The 22,108-nt window shown below is 37.0% G+C and overlaps 1 protein-coding gene across 1 annotated transcript; it reads right to left on the bottom strand.

Moving 5' to 3' along the window:
- Positions 1–12,036: 12,036 nt before the first annotated feature.
- On the bottom strand, positions 12,037–18,776 carry LOC112192049 (protein BONZAI 3-like). Its single transcript, XM_040516608.1, has 15 exons — positions 18,430–18,776; positions 17,246–17,293; positions 16,771–16,919; positions 16,620–16,668; positions 16,146–16,202; positions 15,759–15,938; positions 15,520–15,654; positions 15,180–15,317; positions 14,978–15,092; positions 14,823–14,899; positions 13,232–13,369; positions 12,962–13,126; positions 12,764–12,877; positions 12,545–12,641; positions 12,037–12,435 (listed from the first exon to the last, which is right to left on the bottom strand). Exons 1-15 carry the CDS (start codon positions 18,571–18,573, stop codon positions 12,308–12,310), a joined length of 1,734 nt encoding a protein of 577 aa, XP_040372542.1. The 5' UTR covers positions 18,574–18,776; the 3' UTR covers positions 12,037–12,307.
- Between the last annotated feature and the right edge of the window lie 3,332 nt (positions 18,777–22,108).

The raw sequence follows: 22,108 nt of genomic DNA, 5'->3' as shown, positions 1-22,108 counted from the left end.
TTATTTATTTTAATTTTAATTTTAAGAATCCTAATCCCCCCCTTATTTGTGTTTACTTGTATATATTTATTCTTTATTTTATTTTTGTAAATAATACTTTATTATTTTAATTCTTTATTTGTTTATACAATTGTATATATTTATATTCTTTATTTTATTTTTGTAAATAATACTTTTCTTTATTTGTTTCACAATTACAAGTGTACCCTCAATCCCCGGATAGAACGATCCCTATTTACTTATATTACTAACGACATTTCAGGGTTAAATTATGCGCTTCCCAAGAGCGCATCAATTTTTGGCGCCGTTGCCGGGGATTGAAAAATCACTTGTTAAATTGTGTCATTTATTGTATATATTTGTTGTATATAAATTGTTTAAAACTTAGTTTAAATATTATTTATATTATTGAACACGAATTTTAATTGTAGGTTGTAAATTGAGAGGAATATGTGAAGTCTCTTTTGTTAATATTGGCCTAAACCCCTTATTGGTACCTAGCTCAGGTCCCTTAAGGTTGAGGGCGGCCTTTATTAACACTTGTTGAACTGTCTTCACACTTATGAACTTTTTCATCTTAGTAAGTATAGCCTATGTGGAATGGTGTCTAGGAAGGGGACAACGTTCATGACGGGTTTTTGAATCCAGAAGTGCTTGCAAATGGGCCTAAACCACTATGTGGGAGTAGCTCATGCCAAAATGGATTTTTCCTCTCGTGTTCGTCCTCCCCCACCTGGCCATTTCAGTAAGGTTGCCCAAACGATTTGAAAGGGAGTTTGTGTCTAGGCGACTATACTTGGGCCGCACGTCCACTTGATTTACCGCTTGGAATTTGATTCGATATCAATAATGTTTATAATAAAAGAAATACTTGTGAATACTCTATACGTGTAAATTATTTTGTTGTTTCACACTTTAAACTTGTAAAAATACTTTTCACGTTTTATACTCACTTGTGTACTTAACTTGTGTCTTATGTACAATATACTTGTTAATTATACTTGTAGTTTGTAATTAATAGTTATACTTGTTTTTATTTTGTATTTCTTTGTTAATTATAGTTACTAACTTTATTTAATGTAGGTACCGTCTGGCTGCAAGACGTAAAATACAAGCGCTACTTGGGAGGCAACCCAATTCAGAATATAATCAGATTTGCTTTCTCTTTCCCTATTTCTTTTTATTTTTCAATTTTTCTCTATTGTTTTTATTTTAGGATTGTTTTCGTAAATGTCTTCTATCTATGCTTACTTATTTCATTGCATGCTTTTAATTGATTACATTGAAGATAATGCAATATTTAAGTGTGGGGGAAGAGATTTATATAATTGTCTTTCATTTTGAGTCCTATAAATATAATTGTCTTTCATTTTGAGTCCTATAAATATTTTTGTCTTTCATTTTGAGTCCTATATATATTTATATTTGTCTTTTATTTTTTGAGTCCTTTATATAAAAAAAAAAAAAAAAAACTGCATTCATTCAGTCTTATTAAATTCAGCTATTTACAAAAAAAAAAAAAATAATTTAAAAAAAAAAAATAATAAAAATAATCTATACTAAGCTATGTCTGCATTTCCGTAGGAGTTGAGGCTGAGCTCAAAGGAAATGCGAGAGCCACCGCCATAACCGCTACCTCCCTCGGAAGTAGTCTTCATGTTGCCAAAGATGTCCTCACCATGCATGGAGAATAGTGGAAGGGTTTCAATCTCCTGGTGATATTCTCCTCGTTGTTCCATGATCGATCCATCAACACCATAGCCGACACGTGACCCAAAATTTAGATCAATGGATCTGTCAGTACTAGTAGAACCAGTGGAACCAAAGTTTAGATCAATGGACCTACCATCATCAGTAGAACTAGTGGATCCAAAATTGAGATCGAGAAAGCCACTAACCCGAACGTTCCGAAATTCCTTCAACTTCTGCCTCTCACGAGCCTTGAGGTTCTGGAACCAAAAGAAGACGTTCTTGTCCTCGATCTGCCCATACTGTTTCAGATGAAGGCAGATCTCTTGAATCTGCTCTGGAGATGGGTACTTAAAACCCTTATCATAGTAAAGGCCCTTGAGGATTCTTAGTTGAGGCGGTGTGGGAGCCCACCGGTTACTACTCCCGGCTGCTTGGATGCTTCATCCCTCCTCGGTTGGTTGCTGGGCTTGTAATTCCATTTGTTGCTGGGTTTGTAACTCCATTAGTTGCAGAGTTCGTGGTTCCATGTTGATGAAGAAATGATTTGAGTTTCGAAAGAAAGGCTGAAGGGTTGAGAGAGAAAGACTGGAACTCGGAAGAATTTTCTTTTGGAGTGAACAGTCGCTCAGAATGCACCTATTTATAGAACGAGTGAGCAGATCTCCACCGTTGGATCGACGATCTCTGAGATTAAATCTACGCGTTGGATTAAAGTCACCCGAAAACACGGAAAAGCTGTTGGCTCATGAAGGACATGTGGGGGAACCAAACTGATCTCGAGGAGCTGTGACAGATAAGCTACAGCCGAAAGCAGGTTTAATTGCCGTGAATCAAGGAAAAGAAAGGACGCTTGGGGGAATCAAACGAATCTCGAGGATCCGTGACAGACAAGCTATAGCCGAAAGCATGCCATAAATCCAGGAAAAGAAAGGAATATTTACACGTGGGGGAGTTTCTTGGGCCGTGAACTGTCATAACTTTTCTCCTTCCCGGAGAAGCTTTGTTAAAACCCTGTGCTTGTTGAGATTTCTACCATATTTTGTGCTTTACATATACATCCTTTTTTGTCTCCTCTAGATTTTACTAAGGTTTGTCTAAGCGTGCAGTTTCAAATTCCTTCTACTTCCTCATGGCTCGAACCAAGGTTACCCCTCGCAGGGACGTCAATCAACGCCGTGTTCTCTCTTTGGAAGAAAAAGGTCGTCAAGCGGCCACTAGAGCTGGACTTACTCGTCCATGGGACCATCGTCCTATCCGTGAGCGTACCCGCAGTCCCCCTCCTATGCCTCGTCGCTCTCCCAGACTGCATCCCGGAGAGTCTTCTTCCTCACCAGCTGCTCGTGCTCCTCGGCCTATGGCCACCCTGGAAAGCTTGTCGGATTCGATTGATGATTTGCGTTCCTCTCTCCGCGATGGTATTATGGTGACAGATTGGAGAGTCAATTGCATGATCGATTACATCTCTGAGATGAACTGCTCTTTGATCCGCTGTCACACTGCAATAAACAAGCTTGCTCAGGAAGTCAATAACTTGCAGAGTTATCCTCCTGGGTTTCCTCGCAAGGACGCTACTGCATCACAACATGAGGACCCGCCTCCGAAGGCTGAAACCAGCAAGAGGGCTGCCACTCGCCCGCATACCGCTCCTCCAAAGGAGTAAATGGAGGTACAAGTCTAGGCTGAAAGACTTTAAACATTAAGCGCTGCATGGGAGGCAACCCATTTCAACTGTAGCTGTAGAGGAGACATCAAACGCAGATTTGCTTTCTTGAACTCTTCCTTCTATTTTATTTTCTTAAATTTTAAGTTGTTTTAGGTTTCGTTGTGTTCATTTTCTCTTCTATGCTTGATTTATGCTTTGCATGATTTATATTTGTTTATACATTGAGGACAATGCATGAATTAAGTATGGGGGAAGGGTTATTACTTTATTGTGTTTTTAGTAGTTAGTATATAAAGAAAAAAAAAATAGTTGATGTTGGATTGTGTTTTTAATTGATGTTGTGATACACTAAGGTATATTGGATTAAACATAGTCTTGAAAAAGGGTAGCTGTTTCAGTCCCATTGCACATCGAGACTCCCTGTTCCCGTACCTAAGTGTTGAAATTAAATCAAATTGTTGAAAAAGAAAAAAAAAAAAAATTTACTTTTGTTTTTGTTTTTGAGTCTTAGGATGTCATTTCAACTGTGTAGGATGATTCTATATCTCTGAAATCATGATTAAAAGAGGATCACAAAATTGAGATGATTTTTAAAATGGTATTCTTTGGTTAATTGAGATATATGAAAAATGCATGCATGTGTAGTGGATATGGATTTCGTAACCTTGGTACAGAATATGAGCATGTTAGGATGAGTTTTGATTCATAAAAGCCCATGTGAGATATTTGAGCCATGTCCCTTTTTCTTGGAGTGATAAATGAAAAACATATTCTTAATTTCTTGGCGATGTTTTGATGATCTCATTACTCTTTCATTTGATTGATTGCTTGCCATAGATTAAGTTTGATGGACTAGAGAATGCTAGAATTCGCTCTTGTGCTTGTTGAGACGTTTGTCAATACATGGCCCTGATTCTGGAAGGGATAGAGGCAACCTAGGAATTATCACCATTGCCAAATAAGCATGTGTCCCTATTTGTGCCCGTCATGGGACTCCCTTAGATAAACCCCTTTGAGCTTACATTAAGCCTTTTCTTTCATCACCCTTAAATCCTTAACCCTGAACCTTAGTATAGCTACACTCCTACCCTTTGTTCTAAAAACTTAGTGGAGCTATATTTTGGGACTTTACTTGAGGATTTGGCATTGAGAAATAAGATTGAGAAGAGGTGAAAGTTCAAGTGTGGGGGTAGACTTGTCGATGAAAAAAAAAATAATTTGTGAAAGCCGTGAAAAATGAAAAGAAAAGAAAAAAATTGTGTACGGCTAGAAAAGAAAAGAAAGAAAAATGTCTATGGATTTTAGTCCCCCATACTTAGTGATTTTGGAGTTTACTTTGAACTGAAGGCCCACTACAGAAAAATTTGGCCTTTGTCCATTCCACTATAGTTCTAGGGAAGTTTACAATGAAGATTTGGCCCAACATGAAGATATTAGGCCCTTTTATGTTACCTCTAGGGAAAGTGACGTTTTTGCAATGCCTTGGTGGATTTCTTGAGGTCTCTACATCTACATGTGCTCTGCTAGGTTTTTAGGACACTTTGATAAATCCTTACCTTTCATTTCTTTAAACCTTGAGCCTTAGCCCCATTACAACCTTTGAGAAGACCTTCTTGATCCTTAAGATGGGACAGCCCTTGATGTGGAGATGAGTTACAAGAGTTGAACCTATGGCTTGGGTCCATCTGTGCAAGTAATTGATATCCTTCATGAGATCTTTTCAAAAAAAATTATATTCACAAAGTGCTTTTCGTTTCTTATATATGTGAGCTATTTGATTGCCTCAAAATATTTTCTCTCACATATAATTGAGTGATTATAAGCTTTTAAGCATTGTCTTGAATTCTAAGAGAAGAAAGAGTGGATATACCTTGTGAGGATATGAATCATACTTGTTCGAAGCATGCTTAACAGAAACCATCACCATTATTACAACCAAGTCCTACTTGTGTATGTGTGGATTATATGTTTTAATTAACTCTTGAATATCTACATATTGATTCTGGGTTGAGTGCTAATCTTGATGTTGTGAAAGTAGAAGATTTCTGAGACAAAAAGTTGAAGGGCAATAGAGTCATTGTTTTTGTAGAGTCTTTAATTTTCGTTGAGTCTTAGTGTGTGTCTTAGTGTGATTTTGCTAAGGGACTAGCAAAAGCTAAGTGTGGGGGAATTTGATAGGAGCATTTTAATGCGACGTTTTAACTGCATTTCCCTACATTTCTTACGTTATTTCCTTATTAAAACCCTGTTTAGGAAAGTTTCCATTCTTTGATTGGGAAAGTTCCTATTTGTAGAAAGTTTATATTTTTGTAGTTTCTATTTATCATTTTTAGTAAGTTTCCATTTTCAGTTTAGGAAAGTTGCCATTTTTCATTTTAGGAAAGTTTCTATTTTTCTTATTAGTTTCTATTTTTAGGACCTCGAAGCAAGTGGAAAATCTTGAGGAGGAAAATCAAAGTTGCAACCAAGTGGAAAGGAGGAAAATCAAAGTTGCAACCAAGTGGAAAATCTTGAGGAGGAAAATCAAAGTTGCAAGCAAGTGGAAAATCTTGAGGATGAAAATCAATTCAAGTTAAACAAGTGATAAACAAGTGGGAATATATTTTTTACAAATTTGTCTAACATATCTAGCCTTTCATTTATGTTCATCTCCACCCTCCATTCATCATTTTTTGGGCTATAAATACACTTCTCCTCTCACTCTCAAAATATATTCCTTCATCCATTTCATCTCCTTGTCTCACCATTTCCTCTCCATTTTCCTTAGTCACCATTTCCTATACAAATTCCTTCATCCATTTCATCTTCTTTGTCTCTCCATTTCCTTTCCATTTTCCTTCTCCATTCTCTAGTTGCAAAGTTCTGCGTTTTCAAGCAAGGAGAGGAAGAAGAAGAAGGAGCCGTGAAGATCATATCCTCCATCATCCACCTTGAAGGCTTGCTTCCAAGATTCAAGATCCAACCATCTAGCTTTCCATCTCCATCTCCCCTCACGGTGTAATTCATTCTTTTTCCTTGTAATGATCTTTTGTTTTCCTTGTTTGAATTCATATGAAATTGTTTCTAGTTAACAATAATGTTTAGGGTAAAGTTTAAACCCAACTTCTATGTTTAAATAAAGTTTTCGAATTCCATAATTGTGATTCTAAGTTGCTTATGTGAGTTTGTTCGATTGAATTTGCTTGATAGAAAACTTTTATATGTTTATCTTATTTGGGTCGACACTTATAGGATTTGCATGTAATTGGTGCTAGGTTTAAGAACATGAAATCGACTTTTCGTTTTGTGTAAACTTGAATCAAAGTAGTAAAGGTTTTGGACAAAAATCGAATTCAATTGAAGAGGATTGCAATTAGGTGAACTTATTCATACTAAGTTGTACACTTGAGTTGATAGCCTTTCTCTATGTGTAATGCGTTAAACATGACATGATTGACTAGCTTTCTAGGGTTTGATTGCATGTTTGATAGGATTAATCTAGGTGCTTTCGCTTAGGTTAATTAGCATTGAAAAGTAAAATATGGGAAATCATTTGCTTTCGAATGTTTCACATGATCAACTCCTCTCTCATGACTTGGAAGAACAATTATAGGGTTTGAATCGAATTTGATTACATGGAATTGATTTTGATCTTTGTTCCTTGCGTTCCACCCTTGTATATATGTTTTTACGTTTTCTTTATTTTATTTATTTTAATTTTAATTTTAAGAATCCTAATCCCCCCTTATTTGTGTTTACTTGTATATATTTATTCTTTATTTTATTTTTGTAAATAATACTTTATTATTTTAATTCTTTATTTGTTTATACAATTGTATATATTTATATTCTTTATTTTATTTTTGTAAATAATACTTTTCTTTATTTGTTTCACAATTACAAGTGTACCCTCAATCCCCGGATAGAACGATCCCTATTTACTTATATTACTAACGACATTTTAGGGTTAAATTATGCGCTTCCCAAGAGCGCATCAACGTGCCTAATGGGGAAACCATCTTCATTTTCCCATTACTATTTGAGTTGCTTGGAAAATATATGCTTGCATAGTTGCATTGAACTACATGGATGAATGATGTTATACATTAATTTACATTGAATAGTCGAGGATGAGAGTATTCCAACAAACTGGAATCAATAACAAAACAAGATATGAAACTAATATCCGTTCTAGTCAACATGATATGGTCTTTAGAGCCATGTTAATTTGAAATTGGCGGGAAATTCCCAGGCATATTAGAAATTTTCCAACAAGATTGATCAGTATTGTGGAATTACTCGGGAATCTATTCAAGCATTGCAACGGAAACAAGTTGGACCGACTTGGACGTCAAAGTCAATCCAAGTAAGTCAGTTCTCCGATCCATCTGCACATAAAATCGTATCCATTTTATAATCAGAGGAGAGAATAGTGTAGATCACCGATTTGAATCAAAGCTCGTGCGTTTGAGTGTAAATTAGCGAGGACAGACTTTGAATACTCGGTGGTTGATAGAAAACTTTTCAATTCATCGAGAATATTCAAGAAAATGTATAACCGAGTAACTTGAAGTGATCCTTAATCCTTTCGAAACTTATTGCGAAGATTCATGGAGTAAAATGTTGATACAGTTAATTCACCCTTCAACTTCTCCTGGTAAAGGATTTTCAATCTAGTACTGCCCTTTCAACTGTACTTTAAAAAGCTCATAGTGATTAATAAAGCAGAGACACTAGGTTTAACTCATCCATCAAATGTATTACCAAAGTTTAAACAATACTACAATCTAGGAATACAAAGGAAACTGTTATGTACAGAATATATATACTTTAGATACAAGATTTGCTAGATTGATTTCCTAACACTCCCCCTCAAGTTGGAGAGTGGATGTCCTGCACTCCCAACTTGCGAACCATAGGAGTAAAGACTTGTTTTCCCAAAGCTTTAGTCAAGACTTGTTTTCCCAAAGCTTTAGTCAAGACATCTGCCAATTGGTGTGCTGAACCCACAAACCTTGTAGCAACGGATCCATCTTGAATCTTATCTCAGATGTAATGACAATCCATTTCATTATGTTTGGTCTGCCATGAAAGACTGGATTTGCTGCAATATGCAACGCAGCTTTGTTGTCACAGTATAACAATGCAAGTTCTCGATGCAATACTCTCAAGTCTCTAAGAAGATATCCCAGCCAAGTCAACTCACAGCAAGTGCCTATCATTGCACGGTATTCTGCTTCAGCTGAAGAAAGCGACACTATTGTCTGACGCTTTGATATCCATGAGATCAATGAGGGGCCAAGAAAGACACAGTTACATGTGGTAGACCTTTTAGTGGGTGGACAACCTGCACAATTCGAGTCACAATAGGCTCGCAACCTGAAATCACTATTTGAGGAGAAGAACAATCCTTGGCCAGGTGCATTCTTAAGATAACGCACAACACAGAGTGCTGCATCCATATGAAGCATACGAGGCTTATGCATAAATCTGCTAAGTACATGCATAGAATATGTAATATCCGGCCTTGAACCAATAAGATATATTAATCTACCAACCAACCTCTTATAACGACCTGGATCCTTGAGTAAATCACTTTTATCAGACAACTTCAAACCTCGCTCCATAGGAGTATCAATGGGTGCCGCACCTAACAATCCTGCATCCTCAATGATTTCTAATGCATATTTACATTGGGAAATAAAAATCTCATTCTTAGAAGAAGATACCTCAATGCCAAGGAAATATTTCAAATCACCAAGATCGTTAATACGAAAATGGCTATGCAGGAATTTCTTAATTGAAGCAATACTCACAGCATCATTTCCAGTAATCAAAATATCATCGACATATATCAAGAGGGCAGTGAAAGACTTGCCTTGTGTTCTGGTGAATAAAGAGTAATCCGCTCGAGATTGAACATATCCTGCAACTTGAATAGATTCTGAGAATTTTTGAACCACTGTAGAGATGCTTGCTTCAAACCGTACAGTGATTTATGTAATCGACACACCAAGTTTTCCTCCCCTGTCTCCGAAGCCCTGGCGGCACTGACATGTAAATCTCTTCATTAAGATCGCCATGAAGGAAGGCATTATTGACATCTAATTGGTGAAGGGACCACCCTTGAGTAGTGGCCAAGGCAAGGAGACAACGGACTGTGATGATCTTCGCAGTGGCGGAAAAGGTATCCTGATAATCAACACCTTCTAATTGAGTGAATCCCTTCGCTACCAATCGAGCTTTGTACCTCTCAATGGAACCATCAGAATGGTGCTTAATCTTATACCCCCATCGACATCCAATTGGTGTCTTACCCGCTGGAAGAGAGGTATGAGTCCAAGTGCCATTGGCTTGGAGAGCCTGCAATTCGGAACGCATTGCCTTCTGCCATTCAGGATGAGCGGCGGCGTCCGAATAAGACCTGGGTTCTGTGACATTATTGATTTGAGCAATAAAACAACGATGTGCAGGCTTATATATGTGATAGGAAATATAATTGGCCAAAGGATAGTGTGTACCTTTGGTCGGACCTGGAAGTAAGGAAGTCAATTGGTCAGAGCAAGCGTGTGTGACATGGGAGCAGACATAATCCTTGAGTTTCACCGATGGATTATGGATACGGCTGGAACGACGAAGAGGCTCAGGTGAAGCAGGTTAAGACTCTGGTGGGGCTGGCGAGAGTGGAGGGGTTAGTGATGATGATGCCATCGGGGACGACGGCGTCGATGGTTCGGACGGGAATTAGTGGGTGAGGGAGCTGTGTCTGGGTAGAGTTTCTGGTGAAGGACCGAGCAAGTGGGAAGGCAGTGCCGGAGGAGGCGACTAGTAGAGATTGATCGGGTTTGGTGAGGCTGGAGTTTTGGGACGGCGGGCAAAGGTTTGAAGTGTTGGACGAGGAGAGGATGGTAGTGCGGGGTGGAATTGTGAGGAGAAGAAAGGGTCTGGTGCGGGGTTGGAATGGTGGTCGTGGGTTCTGATACAATTTCTTTTGGTGCGATCGATTTGGAAGGAGACGAAGACGCGACTATGAGATTGGGAGAAGATGAGGGTGAGATAGGAGGAAAGTCAAAGGATAATGTTGGGTCATGTATGGGAAGAGGGATTGGGCCGTGAGAATGGGCTAGAGGGGAGATAGAAGAGATGGGCTGGGCAGATGCATATGGAAAAGCATTTTCATGAAAGAGCACATCCCGGCAGGTGAAAACATTTTTGGTTGAAAGATTGTATAATTTGTAAGTTTTGGCCAACAAGTTAACCAATAAAATGCAAGCCATAGCACGATAATCGAATTTGTGTGAAGGGTGGACATTGGTAGCATAAGCTAGAAAACCAAACACACGAAGATGATGATAAGGAGGTGGTTTCGAGTAAAGGCGCTCGAACGGATTTTTGAAGGAAAGAAGAGGTCTAGGCAATCGGTTAATGATGTGAATGGCATGAAGTGCACAATCTCCCCAAAATTGGGTAGGGAGTTGAGCATGAAATTTCAAAGCTCGAGCGACTTGTAAAATGTGTCGATGTTTGCGTTCCACAACCCCATTTTGTTGGGGCGTGTAAACGCAGGAATGTTGAAAAATTACACCATTGTCATTGAAAAAGGATAGAAGTGAAAGGAACTCACTACCATTGTCATTGCGAAAAGCTTTTATACGAGATGTGAATTGTGTGAAAACATAGCTGACAAATCGCTTCAAAATTGATTGTGCTTCATCATTGTGTCTCACTAAAAAAATCCAAGTGAATCTTGTGTAATCATCAACGATAGTGAGGAAATAATAGGCACCAAAAATAGAAGGATGTTTATAACAACCCCAAATATCACAATGAATTAAATCAAATGGTTTTTCAGATGAGATAGAACTAACACCAAAAGGGTTTTTCAAATGTTGCTTAGCCAAAGAACAAATAGGGCAAGCATCAATAAGTTAAATTGAAAGATTTAAGAAATTCTTAGCAATGAATTTTAAAGGGGAATGAGAAACATGACCTAAACGGCTATGCCAAAGATCGGTAGATGAGACTGTGAGGTTGCAGGCTGGTCGATGGTTTGGTGAAGAATGGGAATTGGTCAAGGCTTTCTTCATTGCCACTGCCATCAAGTAGTATAATCCATGACACTGCTTACCCAAACCAATCGTCCACCTCGTAGCCAGATCATGCAAAACACACCAATATGGAAAAAATGTCACTGAACAATTCAAGCCCCTTGTCAGATGACTGACCGATAATAGATCAACTTTGAATGTAGGCACACACAAAACATCACGTAGGTAATACATAGAATTTAGAGGCAATGATCCTTTTGCAACAATATTAGCCTTCCCTCCGCTAGGTAATAACACAGGAGGCAATGAACAATTTTTACTCTTATGCGAGAATAATTTAGGAGATGAAGAGATGTGATCCGTCGTCCCGCTGTCAACGATCTAGCTGCAGGAAGCAATCTTACAGCAGCATTGGCTTGTGAATTAGAGCACCATGGTCGACCCAGATTGAACACTATCACCAAGACCAGATGATCAGAATGATATGAAAAATGATTTGAAATTTTGATTTCCCATGGAGACAAGATTGAGAATTGTTGTACGAGATATAGAGCACAATGGAATGAGAAGAAAATCTTGTTGCACGAGAGACAAGGTGCAGCAGTTATGGAATCAGGATTTTAGTCCTACTCTGATACCATGAAAGAAGAAGAATTGGTTGAAATAGTTTTCATTGATGTCATCGATGTACATATACAACAAGCAGACTTTGGCTACAAAATTAGTTTCTCCTATGATCAAGCTATCATCTATCAATGCTAACTACAATCTAGGAATACAAAGGAAACTGTTATGTACAGAATGTGTGTGTGTGTATATATATATATATTTAAATAGATGATTTGCTAGATTAATTTCCTAACAAACTGATCAGCGTTTAATATCGACTACATTGAAAGCTTCACGATGCTGTGCTTGTGCTATTCTAAAGTTGTGGAGCAGATGATTGGGCTGCATGGACAGTGAGAGGCATAACGTCTCTGCAGCGCATGTAACTCAAGAACTGTCCAGGCAGCTCTTCGAGAAGCGATTGAACCGCAGAAATGCGCCCACCTGTTAGAATCACAATGAATTTTGTCTTAATTGCGAATAAATAGATTCTATCAATATTCAAACATGACGAATGCTGTGGAGAGTAAAAATAGAGATGTTTGGGACTTACTCTGCACTTCTCTCATAGGAACAAATTGTACAATGTCTCTGGTAGCCACACGACCTGTTGAACTTGACAATCGCAGTCCATTGTCAGCATCGAGAATCTGCCAAATACAGATTCAGACATGCATTCAAGCGAAAAAAAAAAATCAAATTCTAGTTGTGAAAACCGACATATGTACCATAAGGAGAAAGTGATGACTTGTAAAAAGAAACAAAAGCATACCTCCATTTGTTTGAAATCCGCACTTCCTACTCCAACTATAAGAACTGAGAGGGGAAGATCAGATGCCCTCACGAAAGCATCTGTTGTTTCCTGCAGGTCTGTAAGTATCCCATCCTATAAAAGGTAGCATTTATGTTATTAAAATAACAAAGATCACATAAAACAAAAACTTGCAAATAAAAATCATCCATCTCTTACCGTTATGATCATTAGCACATAGTACTTATTGTTGTTGTGGAATAGAGAATTGCCAGCAATCTCTGCAGCCCCATTAACCACTGGGCCAAACAAAGTGGGTCCTGATAGAGAAACATTGTGTAGAGCACTGGCATAAGCAGTCATTATGCCTTGAACTCCTTCAACCTAAATAAATGAAACAATCACCAAGATACGAAAAATATTGGTTAGCATAGAAGTTCGCAAAGCAGAGTAGAAAGCCATATGCGAGGAACCAGACTCTTGATTTACCTCAAAGCCAGTTGCAGTTCCATCCAAGTTAAAACAGTGCGATACAGGTCCTCCAGCTGTCCTTCCTCCAAAGCCCCAAGCAGGAAACCGTTTATCAGCATCATAAAACTGAATGACTTCCCCAACTTCCGTTATTGCCTGCAAATAATATACTTGATTACATTTGTAGACCATACCACTAAAATACTCACAGAAGAAACCACCTAAGGTTATTTCATTACGAAGGCACAAATCTTGTGTTGCATGTTGTTAGAAACATGTTAGTATAACATGTGTTGTTGGCATTCCATTAACCACAAAAGTATTCATAAGCCATGTGATGATCTTAATTATATATTTCTATATGCTCTGCTTTCTGAACATGAGATGGTGGCTTTTGCTATTTTAGCATGCAAGATTGTTTAATTGTATTGAGGAGAAAATGCTGTCAAATTGGTTTGAGTCATGCATGGGTCTTCTTCACGTTCATGTGCAGCCCATGATAAGTTGTTTAATTATGATGGTGAAGTATGTTTAATTAATCAAATGCAAGTACGGTTCCCACGGCTTGCTGTGAAGACATAAGAAAAAGACTAGCATGTGGGAGACATGCTTTTTAAGCATGAAAGATTGTTTAATTAGTTTGTGGTGATCAGGTTGTCAAAAGACCAAAAGCAGAAGAATATTACAGGTTCACGTGTGGTCTTTCTCGTCACTGTTGTGCACTTCCATCTCCTTCACATGACCATTCCTTCTGTTGAAAACCAAAATGAAAAGGGAGTTGCATCTGGGTTTTCAGTTTTTCTATTTCTCTCCTTCGTGGAGAACATGCTATGAAAGAGAAAAGAAAGAACATGACAACGTTGTTTTCCATTTCTTCTCACAGAAAGCTTGCTGTCAAAGAAGAAAGGAGGAATCGACTTTCAATCATGGAGGCCTTGCTGTCTAAAATGATAGTGGGAAGCAAGCAACCGGTGATCATTCATACATGAACTTAAAGACCAAGTATGATAGTTTGTTTAATTGCAAGTATGGATATCTTGCTATCAAAGACAGGTGGCCTTGTTCATCTTCATGGAAACCTTGCTGTCAAAGATCAAAGTGGGAGACAATTGCAGCAGGGTTCCTCATTTTAGTTGGTTATCTTGCCGAAGCACAAGGCCCTACTCCAACCAAGCTTCGAGCAACTTTGACAGAATGGAATTCCTTCTTCCTCCTATATAAACAGCTTTGAGTTTCAATCATTTGGTTGTAAAAGAGTCGTCTCTTTGTTGCTCTGTTTTGTTCCATGTTGAAAACAGTTTGTAAAACAACTGGTGTGTCTGTCCAGTAAGGATTGCAGCAGTCATTGCAATCCCAGAGTTAAATGTGTAATCTGTTTTGATTAGTGAATCATTGGGTTCTCAAGAGTTAGAGCCCCACAGTGTTTTTGATCTCGATTGAGGTTTTCACTGCGTGACCAATGTTGTTGTGTTATGCATATTCTCTGTTCTTGTTTATGTAGAGATTATAATCTGTCTGGAGTTTATACATCCTTGTATTAACAAAACATTTCATTAATCACTAAAAACATTAAAAAACTCGTCGTTATTAAAGCACCACAATTGCTAACCTGCTGGTAAGAATTCAACCGGCCATACGGATCAATGTAGTGCAATGAATCATGTTGATGAGGATTTCCATTTGAAGCTGTAAGAAAATTCAGTATCAAGGCATGCAAACACATTGGAAATGATAAACAATTTGAAAATACCACACATTGCTTACCCGTAAAGTCAACAGCAACCATGAAGTTAAGCTCAAATCCACTGGAAATATAATCGAGAAAGCTGAACTGCTGCTTTTCATTAAATTGATCCACAAACAACTGACCCTTTAAATCCTACAACACCATATTATAAAGAAACAGTGAGTAAATTGACATGTATGATACAAGTAGATGGATTGGAGTGCAAGCTTGAATAAACACCTTTTCATGACCATGAGAAGATGGAATGACGAAATTCACCCCACTTCTTTCTTTGTATAATCTCTCCAGGTCTGCCACTGATTTTTGAAGTTTCCTATATAGGACAAAGTGGTAAATCCAAAAAGGTTGGTCGTCTTTCTTGTATAGGCAAAAATACAAAGTTAAGAAAAAAGTGTTAAAAATAAAAAGAAGATGATTGCCAATAATTTAATAAGTACCCAATAAGAACATGATGACTAATGGATTATCCTGCACCCAATATAAGTTTCATGAATTTTTCTACCTTTTTTTGTCAAACTAATGGCCGTATTTAACAGGTAAGCAGAATTGGCAAGCTTACCTTGCTTCCAAACTGCTGCATACTCAGGGATAGTGGTTTCCAGATTGGATTTAAATTGTTATCCACCACTTCAGTCTTGCAAATTGGAACAGAACCTCCACTCTCAACAATTCTAGATACTCTTAAGAAAGGATCCTATAGTAAGGAAGTTGAAAAGAAATGTAAGAATTTCAAAAAAAAAAAAAACAAAGGAATGTATCAGCTAAAAAGATCTTAAGACCTGGTTTCATAACACGTACGCTTTTAGAGAAGACGTCTTTGTTTTCCAACTGGGAACAGCGGAATTTTATCTCAACAACACTCTTTGAAGCCATAGTTTCTTCAGCATGGACAGTGAGTGTTCCGAAGTCTCTCAAACCTCCACGCCCACTTCTGCTATGCAGATTCAAGGTTAAACTTCGACTTTGTTTGGTCACTATCTGCAATTAGAAGAGAACAAGTTCACAAACACAATATATACCTTAGCATATATTTAGCAAATGATTGTAAAACATTTTTGCAATATAAAATATAGAAATTGATAATAACAATAACAATATTGATCTTTACACCATCTTCGCAAATACTGCACCAGCTCAGTGAAATAACCTATATCGATGAGCTCTCTTTATTTGAACGTAATTTACCTCTGAAAGAACACAACTGCCTTCCCCAAGAAATTCTTGATCCTCCAACTTCAGTGTCTGCAATGCAACACAATGAGATGATTAAGAAGTGAATTCTGCCTTCAATAGAGTTTGCATAAGGTTTTCATTCCCACCATGATGCTAAATTTAAAGGTCAGTTACAGCAAAAGACAAAGAACCTGAAGGCTTTGTTTATCTGTTGCTTCCATCTTGTCTGAAGTCCTAAGTTCCATACTATTCCTAGGGTTTGCAAAATTGTCCACAATCCTAATGCTATGCCCAGCCATATACACACTATGCTTCCTAAGGTTGTTTAATTACTATGTATATTTCTCGCCATTTCATTTTATTTGAGAAATATGCAATTTACTACACCTTCATTGTAAAAATTGTAGACCTTAAAAAAAAGCAGAGTAGTTCATAACAATTCAGAATTGTGTTTATCGAAAGCCTTGATAGAAGACATGGTAATACCTTTACATTTACGTTGTGATACTTTGTATCGACATCATAGACGTGGAATCTGGGTTGAACACAAAACAAGAAAAAAGGAAGGTCAGGCAAGTAGCCTAATGAAACCAATGCAACTGATATGCATCTAAGAAAAGAAATATGAGAAACATACATCAATGGCTGCACAACCTCAAACTGATATGAAACTGTAATTTTCTCAATCCACGCTGGATTCAAACTATTCAATATTACTTCAGTTCTACCTAGTTCCTCTAGCTTACCATCTCCTCTCTTTACATAAACCACAACCATGGGATCACTCTAAAACAAAATAACAGATGTTAAAAGAACTATTCCTCACCATGACAGAGTACCCATGTTCAATGTCATATAAGTACATAACATAGAACCATATCAAACAGAACAAGTTTTAGCAATAGCAAGATAAACAGGTCATGCTCATGTAGTCATGTTGTGTTCTTACAGTTTGCAGTATTTTAATTACTATCAGAGCGAAAACATCAGAGTGAAAAATGCTGATTAAACTTTAAACTTTAGCTTATATCAGAGTGAAAAATGCTGATTAAACTTTAGCTTATAATTCAATTGCTGCTATATTTCAAGGTGACATGGATATATAAACATACCTTTGACGTAATGTCACGATCAAGCAAGTTAGTTGATGACAGCGATAACTGCAACACAGATAAGAAATCCAACATTACATTTCAAAGAAGGAAACAGAAGATTCAACTAGAAAAATATGTGAAAATGAAGACAACTACAAATAAGAGAACCATTGATGCACTTTAAAAAGCTCATAGTGATTAATAAAGCAGAGACACTAGATTTAAGTCATCCATCAAATGTATACCAAAGTTTAAACTATTCATAATCTTCACACACTTAATTTATGAATTATAGAAGACCAGATGGTAAACTATATATTGACTAGTATACTTCATAGTCCATTACAGCTTCATTACATTGTCCAGCTTAATGGTTCATTGCTGTTTCAAGCTAGGTGGAGTAGCACATTATTGTGACTATTGTCATACCTCCAAGTGAGAAACAATACTTTAAGATCAATTGAGGGTTTTGTCTTGTGCTCTCAAGTCAAAATGGCATAAGATAATCAGAATCTTGCTAATGTCCAGTTTCTGAGAGTATGTTGTAGGCATTTTTCAGACAGGTGAATGAGATGCAGTATTCAATCGACATGCAGCTTAACACGTAAAACACCAATGCATATAAATTAAACAGGATGTCACATAATTGGGTTGTTTACAAGGCAAATACAGCCATTATCTTATGGTAAACAGTTGGAAATTTTTTAAGTTGAACAAAGCCATACGAGATTACGAGTTTTGAGAATAACAATACTATAATCAAGAATCGTGCCGTCTTTGTTTTCCAGAAACATGAAAACTTTAATCTAAAGTTCTTTTTAAGTTGGCTAAAAAAAGTGTCTAGAGATTATAATATAAAAAGAATACGAAAAATTTCACCAGGTAAAATTATAGGCTGCTAATAAAATATGAGATTACTAGATGGTACAAGAACAGTTCAACCAATTCTGTGTTCTGGGCGCCAAAGTTGTTCATCTGTTTTTATATTCTACCAACCTTGTTCGAAAGTTTCAACCTTTACACAATGTACGTAGATCAACCCACAACCACCCAGCAAAAATAGAGGAATTGAATTAGGATTAAAAAAGAAGCATCATCATGTTCTGGGGTTTTATTTAAATGCCTAAATCAACAAGCAACAGTAAAATTATGGCTAGTCGGAAATTAAACAACATTCCATGTCCATGGCAAATGTAGGTTACCTCGAGCGGAGTGTAGAGTGGATAAACCCCTCGGGAGCGGTTAAAGAGCTCAACGGCGTCGCTGTTGATGGGTCTCTGTTGTTGATGACGGGCCCCACCGACGGCCTGCTTGCCACCTTTCACGTCAGAAAAACACCCTCCCATCTCTCTGGCTGCTTCTTCTTCTTCTTCTAGTTTTCTGACTCTCTCCCAGATTCAAAAACCCTAAAAATCCCTAACGTCTCGTCTCTTTCTCACAAGATTCTAGTTTGGTTTCGCGCCTTTTAAATTTCTAGCTACGGGTAGAAGCAGAGATTATATATAGGAGTGATATCGTGCGCGGTTGACGATTCTTCGCCGAAGTTTGACTCCCTATTTATTTTGCACACATGCGGGAAAATCGGCCCCGTTCGATGTATTAGCAAGCAAAACGTACAAGAAACCGGTCTCTTCAACAAAGGCGGTTTTAATCTTCTTGTAGGTTTACCAAACGCTGACTTTGCTTGGAAATTGTTCCCTTCCCAATTTAATTATTGTTTACCAAAAATTAATTGCTTAATTATCATTAACTGTCACGAGAGATTTTTAGTTAAGACAAGCGTGCAACGTGGCGGTACGTCTATGCAAGGAAGTGTTTTAGGTATTTTATTTTAATTAAACATAGGTAGTTTTAGAATATAATTAAAAAAAGGGAAAATTTCTCAAACAGTACACCAAATAAAGGCCACTAATAATTCTTATACATAAAGTTCAAAACCAAACATTTCGGTACACGAAATCTGAAACTCGACCCACTATCAGTACACGACGTCAATTTTTGACACCAAAATGTCAATTATGCCCTAAGTTCTTTTTTTTTTAATAATTTTTTTTTTTCTGTTATTTTTTTTCCTTCGTTTTTTTTTTCCTTCGTTTTTTCTGTTATTTTTTTCTTTCTTCGTTTTTATCTCTTTCTTTCTTTTCACATGACTAAATATTGGCTGAGTTACAAATATAAGTTGTAGGACCATAAATCTCACCAATAGGAGGGCAAGGGCGGCGTTGGAAGCGAGGGAGTGAGCCCGGAAGTAGGAAGAAGAAAGAGATAACAAAGAAGGAAAAAAAAAACAGAAAAAAAAATTATTAAAAAAAAGAATTGAGGGCATAATGGACATTTTGGTGTCAAAAATTGACGTCGTGTACTGATAGTGGGTCGAGTTTCAGATTTCGTGTACCGAAATGTTTGGTTTGGAACTTTATGTATAAGAATTATTAGTGGTCTTTACTGAAGGAATGGATGGATTTCAAAACTTTTTAATTAGTGCGGAATTAGTTTAACCATTAAACTACTAACTAAACATAAAATCCATTCCTTTAACCCATGATCTTGGCTTATTGTGATATGTATATAAACATAGCATGCATAGTAAGGAAGAACAAAGAGGGAGTTTATGTTCTACTCACCCTTGGAGCGTGATTTTAATCCGATCCAAGTGAACCACCAAAGTTCCTCTCCTTGATCTCTCCTTGTGTGTGTTTCCTCCACCTTGAAGCACCTTGGATTAAGAACTCCTTCTTGTACTCCTTCTTGTGCTTGTAATCTTCTCTTTGATGTAACAAGTAAAGCCACAAAAGGATATGGCCTCTAAGGATCTTCACCAAGTGAATCAAGAGATGAAGAAAGATGAAAGAAAAGAAGAAATTATGCAAGTGTTCTTCTTTCCTTTAATTTTGTAATGGACCAAGAAAGAACTCTTTCTCTCTCTCTCTCTCTAATCTGAAAATAATAGTGTGGAGACACACTTATTCTCTTTGTCCATGCTTTCACTTTTATATAATAGGAAATAACTCCAATTACTAAAAGAAAATATTGACTTTCATAAAGCCAATATTTTGGCTGGTCCATACTTGTTATTGGGCACTAAAAATGTGTCTTGGGCTTTCATTTAAATCTCATTTAGTGAAGCCCAAGTCCACACCAAAAACCCGACAATCGTTTAGGCCCAATAGGTTCGGTTTTACCCGAAAATCCTAATTATGTCCAAATAATAAATCTAATTAATTATTTGGTCATAACCAACTCTTGTTTAATCTTCTTCATATACAATCTCAATGATCCACTTATATGGTGTGCGATCTCTTAGGTTCTAATTAATTAACAAGGCAGTGAAGTTTATAGAAACCATTCTATTTTGTTTACGAATCAAAAACTCCATTTTTGATTCTCCCTTATTATTAGGATTATAAATGTTTATTAATCCTCGGGGACTTCACAAGTCATGAGTGACGTCTTGCAACATATCATGACTACCCTAGTTAATGTAGAATGACAAACAACCTATTCAATTGGAATTACAATACAATACGGTCCTTCTCTAACACTATGTTCTAAATCACATCATCGGGGTATGGAATTGATATGTCAATCCCCTAATGTGATTTTCATTCTTATGTGATTCTTAGAATGTGATTAGAAACTCATTTTTAATCTCATTCAATGCTTTGGCCAAAGACTCATTGAATCACATCTTTGAACATACACCTTATTTACTTAAGGATAGAGATTCCTTATTGTACACTCACATGTCTCCATGACCGAATTGATTATATCAATGAATGCATCTATTATATCCATTAAGGGACACAATATTATTGCATCATCAAGAAATAATCAATTCACTCATAAGACAACTATGGTGTCTCAGGTCAAAGGACTAATTTGTATTATTGCAATTTAGAGTTCAAGTTTGACATGTAAGTAAGACTCCATACAAGAACTCTAATGATCGCGTTCAGTGTACTCTTTAAATTAAGAGCACCCACATACTTGTATTAGTGTCTCCACACAAATGACAAGAGACATATCATCCTCCATATTGAGCATACATAGTATGTGCTAGTCTTTCCGGATTATCAATGTCCAAGTGATAATCCTATGACTAGGAACCTTTTAGGATAAGAGTGTGAAAGAGTAAAGGTCTCACACATCTAACTCTTTAGATTACTTTCTCTTTAACTCATATTCCTTGGACCTTGTTCAATCAAATATCAAATATAAGCAATGAACAATAAACTTGCCCTTTTGATTAATAATAATTACAATAATAATTACATCAAAATGATTGTTTTAGGACACAATTCCTTCATTTACTTGGTGTACTGTTTGCGAAATTTTCCCTTAAAAAAAACAAAGAAACATGATTGGCTTGACGTACTAGCCACGTAGCACGTCTGCTTTACTTAAGAATCTCTCACATGTCATTATAGATTTTACTGTAACTAGTAAAGGTGATTGAGTTGGTAAGAGCCTCCAAGTAGGCCCGATCTATTTTTAGTGATCGAAAAGAAGGGAGTGTTCTACACATGGCTGGCCTTGTGAGTTTGGAGGCTCGAAGCTAAAAAAATTTCGAGGCCCCAAAACAAATGCTCAAAACATTACAAAAAGAAACAATATCCCAATTTCAAGCTTCTCTCCTCTCTTTCTCTTTTCTTTTCTGAGCCTCGGACTTGAACTTTCTAGTTGGAGCCATGATAACAACTTCAAACCCAACCAACAATCCAACAAATTCAAAAATTGAATCCCTAAAGAATATCATATAGAAAGCCTCAGGAATTTAGCAATTTTTCAACAAAGTATGAATGAAACAAAGACAAAAATTGAAACATGCATAAGTCTAAAATCCCTAAAAACAAAGGTGAAGCAAATTTATTGTTCATTGTT

Source organism: Rosa chinensis, chromosome 3, assembly GCF_002994745.2.
Source record: "Rosa chinensis cultivar Old Blush chromosome 3, RchiOBHm-V2, whole genome shotgun sequence".
Classification (NCBI taxonomy): Eukaryota; Viridiplantae; Streptophyta; class Magnoliopsida; order Rosales; family Rosaceae; genus Rosa; species Rosa chinensis.
This window is presented reverse-complemented; position numbering and strand designations above follow the sequence as displayed.